General features: G+C 40.6%; 1 protein-coding gene across 1 annotated transcript; it reads left to right on the forward strand.

The window, feature by feature from the left end:
• Positions 1 to 2,184: 2,184 nt before the first annotated feature.
• Positions 2,185 to 2,872, forward strand: MAGEB5 (MAGE family member B5). The gene is given in 8 exon segments (XM_032756163.1): positions 2,185 to 2,299; positions 2,302 to 2,364; positions 2,367 to 2,425; positions 2,428 to 2,596; positions 2,599 to 2,644; positions 2,646 to 2,743; positions 2,746 to 2,819; positions 2,822 to 2,872. Coding segments are annotated over 8 exon segments (675 nt in total).
• The last annotated feature ends 6,752 nt before the right edge of the window (positions 2,873 to 9,624 follow it).

A 9,624-nucleotide genomic window follows, 5' to 3' on the forward strand; every position in this document is an offset into this window, starting at 1 on the left:
ACTGGGGATATGGGTAGGACTCATTTCCACCTGAGGGTCACAGAAAGGTGAGGGACGTGGCCTTAGGCAGGCCACCTTAGCACAAGTGCAAGCAAGTGAGGGGTCTTAGGCTCAGGCAGAAGTCAAGGTGAGAATACTTAATGAGAGTAAGAGAACCACCCACCACAGAAGCATGCCCCAGGCCTTCTCCCACAAAAAGCCCGACCCCTGTTTTCAGTCTTGGGAGGCACTGAGCAGAGTAGGCAGGCTGAGATGTGTGCTCACTTCTGCCTCTAGGGCCTCGGGGAGGTGAGAGCCTTAGTAAAAGTACGTGAACCCAGAGCAGCTGAGGGAAAAGGAGCAAACCCTAGCAGCAGTCAAGGTGAGGAAGCTTAGGTGGAGAATCCCATCAAGCTCTTGTTTGCAGCTCCCTGAGTACCTGAACATGGATGTCAAGTATATGTGAGCTCTCCTTTCCTACTTGATGATGTCAGGAGCTGAGGCCCTTGGCCTGGAGTGGGCAGGGGATGGAAGGCTAAGGTCAGCAAAGGAAGGAGTACCATGCACTTCAGGGAATCAACAGCAGAAGCCTGCATGTTTTCTGAGGGATCACTGATCTCAGAAGAGTGCGGTAGCACAAAGCCTGCTCCTGCCATCAACCTTGGGAAGTCCTGGGCCAGGCTGACTTCTTCAAGGGGGGGGTCTCAGAGATGTGAGGGCCTTGGTCTAAGGGAAGGGTACTCAAGTCAGCAAAGAAAAGCAGCCCAGGTGCAGCCAGGAATCAAAGTAAGTGCCCTACATGAGGACTGAAGGAACCCCTGCTCTACTGAACTCTGGGATGCCTGTGCACTGATTACATGACTTGCACTCATTTCCTGCTGTGGTATGGGGGTGGTTATTGGTAATGATGGTGAGGGATTTTGTCTAAAGTAGATGGCCTGAGGTCTGCAGTAGGAGGATTTCCAGGTATTTCTAGGAATTAAGGTGAAGACATGGTGTTGGAGGGGAACACCAAATCCATCCCCTATTCTCAGCCTTGGAAGACCACAGGCAGGTGAGGTGGTGCCCATATCTTACTAGAGAGTCTCAGGAGATTCTGGTGGGAATAGAGAAGCCCTGGGCCATGCCAAAAGACAAAGGAAGGCTTGGGAGGACCACCCACCATTGAAGAGATAACAAAGCATCTATGCCCCACCCTTGCACTCAGTACTTAAAGGACCAGGGCAGGACTATCAGGCTGAGGCTCCTCCCCACTTCTTTATATATATAAAATCTAAGGCAGATGAAATCTTTCGTGTATGATTGTAGCCACCAGTCAGCAAAAGGGAAGTCTTCTAGGTACTACCTAGAGATCAGGTGGATTCCTAGAATGAGAACTGAAGACCCAAGCATCTCATGACAGAGAGACCTCCATATAGCTCCCAGCTGGGTGCCCTCTGACAGAGGTGGTGGACTGAGATGCTCCTTCATTTTATCTTCTGGGATCTCAGGGAGGTGCTGGCTTTGGTTTGAGGTGTCAACTTCAGAGCAGCAGAAGAGAGGGGAACCAGGCCCTGCCAACAGTTGATATGATGATTACGATTATGAACTTAGACCCCCACACTCCAAAACAGAGAACCCCTATTACCAGCCCCTGCCACCATCTCAGTACACCTAAGGCAGAGTTGGCAGGCTGTAGCCTAAAACTCACTCTAACTTTATCCACAGCGTTCTCAGTGGACAGGCTGACCAGGAGAACAGGAGTTCCATGGGTTCCTAAAGCAGTGCTCTTGGAAACCTGTAGCTGTGGCCTTTGTTAAAGCCATGGTAGTCTCTCCCTGCTACTGGTGCTCACACCATCTCATTCTCCCTCCTTCAGGTGCCCACATTGCCAGCCATCCTGTCCACACTTTTTCCTACTCTTTCTAACCAGAGTCATCCTGTCTTGGTATCAGAAAAGTAAGCTCCATGTCCATGAGAAATGTCACCAGACTCAAAGTAAGACTCGGGGAAATAGGGGTACTCAGGCAACAGCAGTGGCAGCAGAAGAGTCTCCTCCCTCCTCGCCTCTTCTTTGTGGAGGTGTTACTGAGAGTCTACCTACTGGTGGGTCATGTAGCACTTTGAAGGGGCCTCAGAAAGCCTCATCCACCACTACTTAAATAGGCATTTTTTTGTACTAGATGTGATAAATTTTCCAATGGCCAAGATAAGGAAGAGAAAAGCATGGCTGAGGCCCCACCTTCCAGTGAGAACTCATGCAGAGACCCTCGAACCAGGAAAGCTGGGTTGTTGGAGCAGTTCCTGCTCTACAAGCATAAAATGAAACAGCCCATTACAAAGGAAGATACCGAAATCAGTATGCTGAGATCCTCAGAAGAACTTCTGAGTGCGTTAAGGTTGCCTTTACATTGATATGAAGGAAGTCAATTCAACCCATCACTCATATGACCTTGTTATGACCTTGTAAAGCCAAAAGTTCCCAACAATGGGAGGGTGTTTGGTGGCAGGGGGTTACCCAAGACTGGTCTCCTGATAAATCTTCTGAGCGTGATCTTCATAAAGAGCAACTGTGCCACTGGGGAAGACATCTGGAAATTCCCAGATATGATGTGAGCATATGCTGGGAGGAAGCACTACACTATGGAGAGCCCAAGAAGCTCATCACTCAGGATTTGATGAGGCTAAAAAGTGCCTGGAGTACTGCTCAACAGTGATCCTGCATGCTATGAATTCCTTTGGGATTTAAGAGCACATCTTGAAACCAGTAAGATGAAAGTCCTGAAGTTTTGGCAAAGGTCAGTGATACTATCCCTAGTGTCTTCACATCCCATTATGAAGAGGCTTTGTGAGATGAGGAAGAGAGAGCCCAAGCTATAGATGCAGCCATGCCTGGCGCTACTGCCAAAGCTAGTGCAGTTTCTAGAGCCATATGTCCAGAATATCTTCCTACCCCTATTGAGGACTGAGGACTTTTGATCACCCAGATAAGAAGATATGACATCACAGTAAAGATTTTCTTGAAAATATGAAATAATCACACAGTAAAATAAGTAGGGTAATACAATGGAGAAAAAAAATAAACACGATTAATCCTTGTTTTCTCTAATTCTTCTTAATCTTTAGTTTTGTAAAATTAACTGATTTGTACTTTGCTTTTCTTAGCTTATTCAATAAAGTAGAAAAAAAATCTTAATAAATTAGGAATTAGACCTTGTGTTCACTGGCTCTTCTAGTGACCAAACATTAATTGAGCATCTGCTCTCTGGAAGGCTCTGTGCTAATACTGGAGATGCTCAGATAAATACCCAGTCCCTGCTTATAGAAGTTTTGAGCCTATTAGCTAAGATCATTTAACTGCCCTTTATGACCTATAGTTAAATTAAAAATAATGACTGAGGATGAGGGTGTTCCTTATGAGAGCAACCAAGAGGGAATTTCCTAAGCCAGGCAGTTTGGGGTTTTGGAAAACTGCAAGTCCTCAGTGGAATGTAACTTTTATTCAAGTTGGTGAGCTAGCTGAGGTTCTGGAGTTGATGAGTAGCAGCCATACCCTTGATGGGTGTGCTTCAGTTGAGAGATAAAAACCCAAGAGTTAGTGTACTTGAGCTTCTATAAACAAAATACCATAATCTGGGTGGCCTAAGCAACATAAACTGATTCCTCACAGTTCTGGAAGCTGGGAAGTCCAAGATCAAGGAGCCAACATATTCAGTTCCTAATGAGGGTACTCTTCCTGGATTGCATGAAGTCACTTTTCTGTGTCTCCTTACAAGGCGGGGAGAGAGCGAGTTCCAGTCTCTCTTCCTCTTATAGAGACACAAATCCTAATATGGGGCCCCTACCCTTATAACATCAACTAAACGTAATTATCTCTCAAAGGCCCACTCCAAATATCATAATGTTGGGAGCTAGGGCTTCATTATATGAATTTTGGGGGAAATACAAAGTTCACTCTATAATGGAAAACTGCTTCTATTGGGATTGTGGGTAAACCAGAGACAAATCTCCACGTGGGCAGGGTAGGAAGGTGTATTGTGCTCTAGTTCCAGTGCAGGTAAACACAGTTTGCAAATTAGGTGTTCTAAACACATGTTCTACAAGGAGTTTCTGAAGAATAAGAGTGATAATCCTTTGAGATGAAATGCACAGAAGCCACTACATTGGCAGTTTTTGCCTTGAACTGGGAGAGCTAGATCTCAGTGCATTAAAAGGGCATTTTGATTTAGTTATATTGAGGATAATTTGGCAAACTCTTAAAAGAGGGCTAGATTTTGTTAAGGGTATAAGGAATGTAAACAAAGATGGTTTGGGACGGAAAGGCACCTGAGAAGGATACAAGAACTTGTGCCTTGACACAAATTTTAGGAGCTTGAGTTACATCTAGCTGGGGAAGACAACCCCACAACTGAATTAAACAACAGGTGCTCTCATGGACAATATTTACATAGCTTTACTTGCTAGGGATATTTTTTGGCTGATTCAATATTTTTGTACAAGAGTATTCCATATTCTCTAACATCTGGACCAAAACAAACAAACAAAAAACTTCAAGTGTGGTGGATTCTATCATCTTGATTCAAAATAATAATATTAAAAACTGCCATTCTTTAAATATTGGGTAATATATTCCAGTCATCTTGCCATGTGGTTTATATGTAGTACATACATTCTAACGGTCTTACAAGATAGGGCTTACCAAATTCATTTGGCAGATAATAAACTTCCAATTTTCTCGAGTTCACAAGACTGGTAAATGGCAGAGCTAGGACAAGAGCCCTGGTCTGAATTTGTCTAGAGTCTAAACTATTCCACTCTTCCCACCTGAGGTAGACATGTTGTCTCTTAATGAACCTTTTAATCTCACTATTCCAAAATGTATTTCAGGCAAAAGAAAAAAGGAGACCCTTGTAGTCAAAGTACTAAAAGCAGGCCTATAAAAGGAAGTTAAGTGTGAGAATAAATCAAAATTTGGAGATTGTCTTTAAACTTCATTAACCTAGTATCCTGCTGCTTTGAGGCCCATGGTATCCCTGGAACTAACTCTGACCAGGAGCTATTTCATCCAGCTCTTGCTGTTTCCATCATTACAACACCTTTCTCCTGGAATTTCTCCAGTGTGCACCCCTAACTCTGGAAGCTGACCTGCTGGCCAGCTCTTCACTCTGCATCCTCCTCTGAAGACTATTATTTGCTCTCCTCGTGATTTAGAGCATTCAAACTCTGTAGTGGTCACTTCCTTCACTTTAGATGCATATCAACTTAGTATTCCTATTTATATGATAACTTGAAGATCTTCCTCCTTCCTTTCTCTCCTTCTCTTTCTTATTTTTCAAATGTTTCGTTAAAAATTAGTTTAAATCGTTTCTGAGTATGAGTTTATGGATCATGTGGTTTACACATTTATTGCAGTGTATCGAGTTTAAAAGTAGGAGTTTTTATATTTTGTGAAACAAGTTGGAAAAACTTTCCGTCTCATTTTGTGATCCAGAACAGGATAATATGGCATTGAAATAGGTGTTTCTCTGGAAATGTGAGATTACTCAGCAATAAAACTGTTGGGTTCAAGAAATAGAGCAAAATATGTGCCACAAAATCAGATTTTTAGGCCTTTATAAGGACTTTGATGTAAATAAACTCATGTCCAAACAACAACAAAGAAATAGAGCAAAATAAAGTAAAAGATTGTCAATTCTTGTCTTCCCTATTATTTTTAGGCTGTTGGTCTGTAAAATTAAATGACTTACATCTGGATTTGCTTACCTTATTTAAGAATTTAGGAGAAATTAAATCTTATTAAATTAGATACTGTGCTCATTGGCTCATTTATTCCCTTAATATTAATTGGACATCTGCTCTGTGGAATACACTGTGCTGTTGCTGAAGATGTCAGGATTTTCATGTCTAGGAGCAATAGTATCACAGGGAAGATTGTGAGATACACTAGACCAGAAGGACAAATAAAAAGAAAGAATGAAGAGGGTTGTGGTCCACATGAGTGTAGTAAAGTGGCAGTTAAGTGTAAATGCCTCAAGGCAAGTCTGTTCAGGGAAACTGCAAATTCATGAGAGTGACTGAAGTTTAAATTTTGCTATGTCATGGGGAGTTAGAATTTTGGGAATGGGGAACAAGGGTCAGCCCTTTAGATAGTGTGTCTCAGAGACTAAATCTTGGGATGCAAAGTGGCCCTCGAATCCTGGAGAGATAGTAAAGAACCTTCCCACTGGTAGAGTCCAAGGTAGATGTTCCAGACCGTTTCCCATTGTATTTGAACACACTTTGCAAAGTAGTTGTTTTACCTATATCTTCTCAAAAGATTTACTGTAAAAGAAGTGTTATATTCTTTTGAGCTGATCTTTGGAAAGCAGTTGGCTGGCACTCTTTCCTTTGGCTTGAGGAAGTCCAGTTCAAGTACATTGCAATAAAATTGTAATATCTTGAATATAATTTGGCAAGGGCTGAGTGTTTGGTGGCTGTGAAATGAGTGGCAATTGGGATGTTGATTGAAGATACAGCTGGGAGCAAAACAAAGGAGAATAACATAACAGTATATGGCCCCTTACACAACTACTAGGTCATTTGAATGGCATTCAGATGGAAACAATTGGCCCATATTCAAACTAAATAACTTTCTCTCTGTTGTTTAGTTGTATTTATTAAGTAGTAATTTTGACTCTTGGTATTCTGGGTCCTAAGTACCTCAGATTCCCTGAGAACTGTTCAATAGTTTCTTTAAAATTCTAGAAGGTAAGGTAGCAATCAGCTCCAGTAATGGTAACAACTTCCATTTACTAAAGGTTTAATATATGTGGAGAGGTTGGCTAGGTTCTTTGCATTTATTATCTCTGACCTTTCCAACAGCCTTGCAAAATGAAGCTAATTTTTCAGATGCTGAACTCAAGACTCAAAGTTTTGGAAATTTCCCCAATATTGCATAGCTGGTAAGTAACAAAGTTTGGACTGTTGTAATCTGTGTAGATCTCAAACTGTCTCCACTCTTCCCAGCCTGAAGTAGTCTCTGTGTCTCCTCTTTAAGTGCTCTTCCCACTATTCATAATATCTCATATAAGATAAAAATAACTGTAGCCAACATTCTAAAAGCAGGCCTAAAGAGGGTAAAATAAATGTAAATAGAAATAAAACACAATTTTGGGATTGCCAATTGGATTCATTTACTCAGGATCTTTCTGTCTTCACACGAGGGTTCCTTGAAAGCTTATGCTGTTCCAGCAGCTGTATTTTGTCCATATGTAGCACAATACCACATTACAGGACCCTCCATCACAGCCTTCCCAGTGTGTTTTTCTGTCAAATTATGTGTCTTGACGTGCTAACCAGCTCTTCTTCACAGCCTCTTCCACTGCCCCCAATGGAAAAAATAAATCAGAATCACCTGTCTTCTCTCTAACTCAGAGGTTTCCTAGTCTCTGAAGATGACCCTTATTTGTCCCATCCCAACCATGCCCCATCTCCACCCCATAACAACCCCATTCAATGTAAAAGTTTACTTTGGAGAGTGAGGTTTATATACCTGATCATATCTTCTCCCCAGGTCCATTTGTGTAAATTTCCTTATCGTTTAATCTCCCTGGTCTTGTTTTTTTAACCTTGCTCATAAGCCATGCCTAGTGATGGAGCTGAGGTGTGACAGCAGGATACTCAGGAAGCCTTCCCTCGCTATCCTCACCACCACCTCTTGCCAGCCTGTGTTAGATGTGCATACTCTGTATTTCCTCAGTGCAACTCCTTGTTAGTTGGATGTATTCATAAAATTAGAGAAGAGGTTTTTTGAAACCTCACTGATATTTGCATTTTATTCCCTTTTAGAAAAAACAATTCATTCCTACAGGGTAGTTACCATGTGGCAGACATAGTTTATCTAATTCATGTCATGTATTTCTTACAATAGACCTATGAGGTCTATACTATTATTATGCCTTGTTTAGAAATTAGAAACTAAAGCTCTATCATTCATCTTCACCATAAACCTTTATTGTTTTCTTCCTTCTATCAGCTTTGGGTGTAGTTAGCTCTTCTTTTCCTATTTGTGGGCTATTATCCTTTGTTGATCTATATGTTTATTCTTTTGCCAATTCCACACTGTCTTGATGACTATAGCTTTATAGTAAGTCTCAAAGTCAGGTACTATCTATCCTCTGAAGCTATTCTTCTTCAATATTGTGTTGGCTACTCAAGGTCATTTCTCTCTACATATGAAATGTAGAACTACTTTGTTGATATCCACAAAATAACTTTCTGAGAATATGACTGGGATTACACTGAATTTGTAAAAATGGGAAACTCTGACATCTTGACAATAATTTCTATCCATGAAAATAGAATATTTCTCAAATTTTTTGTTCTTTATGATTTCTTTCATCAGAATTTTATAGTTTTTCTCATATAGATCTTATACATATTTTGCTAGATTTATACCTACAGATTTCATTGTTGAGGTATTATGTCAATGGTAATCTGTTTTAAATTTCAAATTCTACTTGTTCATTTCTTTTATTTAGAAAAGTGATCAATGTTTGACCTTATATCCTGAAACCTTGAAAACAGGATATCAGTAGAGATAGAGTTTTACAACCAATCCAAGTATACTTTCAAATAATTCTATATCACCTCAAAGATAGTGCAAGTACCTTAAAATAACGAAGTATTTCTAATTTCTCCCTCCTGTCTGTTGTTATCATTTCTGCCATTCATTTCACTTATATATAAGCTATTATCATTGAATACAGAGTTATTTTGAACAAATTGATACCTATTAGACAAATCAAAAATAAGAAAAATAAAAAGTTTTTTTTTTACCTTCACTTATGACTTCTCTTCCATTATGTGGATCCAAGTTTCTGACCTATCATTTTCCTTCTTTTCAAAGCTTCTTTTAACATTTCTTGCAAGGTAGATCTACTGGCAAGAAATTCCCTCAATTTTTGTTTGTCAGAGAAAGTATTTATTTCTCCTTCTCTTCTGAAGGATAATTTCACAGGGTAAGTGTATTAGTCTGTTTTCATACTGCTATAAAGAACTGCCCAAGGCTGGGTAATTTATAAAGGAAAGAGGTTTAATTTACACACAGCTCAGCATAGCTGGTATATTAGTCCATTTTCATGCTGCTGATAAAGACATACCTGAGACTGGGCAATTTACAAAAGAAAGAGGTTTACATTTCCACGTGGCTGCGGAAGCCTCATAATCATGACAAAAGGCAAGGAGAAGCAACTCACATCTTACATGGACGGCAGCAGGCAAAGAGAGAGTGAGAGCCAAGCAAAAGGGGTTTCTCCTTATAAAACCATCTGATCTCATGAGACTTATTCACTACCAGGAGAATAGTATGGGAGAAACAGCCCCCATGATTCAATTATCTCCAACAAGGTCCCTCCCACAACAATGGGAATTATGAGATATAAAATTCAAGATGAGATTTGGGTGGGGGCAGAGCCAAACTTTACCATTCTGCCCCTGGCCCTTCTCAAATCTCATGTCCTCACATTTCAAAACCAGTCATGCCTTCCCAACAGTCCCCCAAAGTCTTAACTCATTCTGGCATTAACTCAAAAGTCTAAGTCCAAAGTCTCATCTGAGACAAGGCAAGTCTCTTCTGCCTATGAGCCTGTAAAATCAAAAGCAAATTCATTACTTCCTAGATAAAAT

This window comes from Hylobates moloch, unplaced genomic scaffold (assembly GCF_009828535.3).
Source record: "Hylobates moloch isolate HMO894 unplaced genomic scaffold, HMol_V3 SCAFFOLD_7, whole genome shotgun sequence".
In the NCBI taxonomy this organism is placed as follows: Eukaryota; Metazoa; Chordata; class Mammalia; order Primates; family Hylobatidae; genus Hylobates; species Hylobates moloch.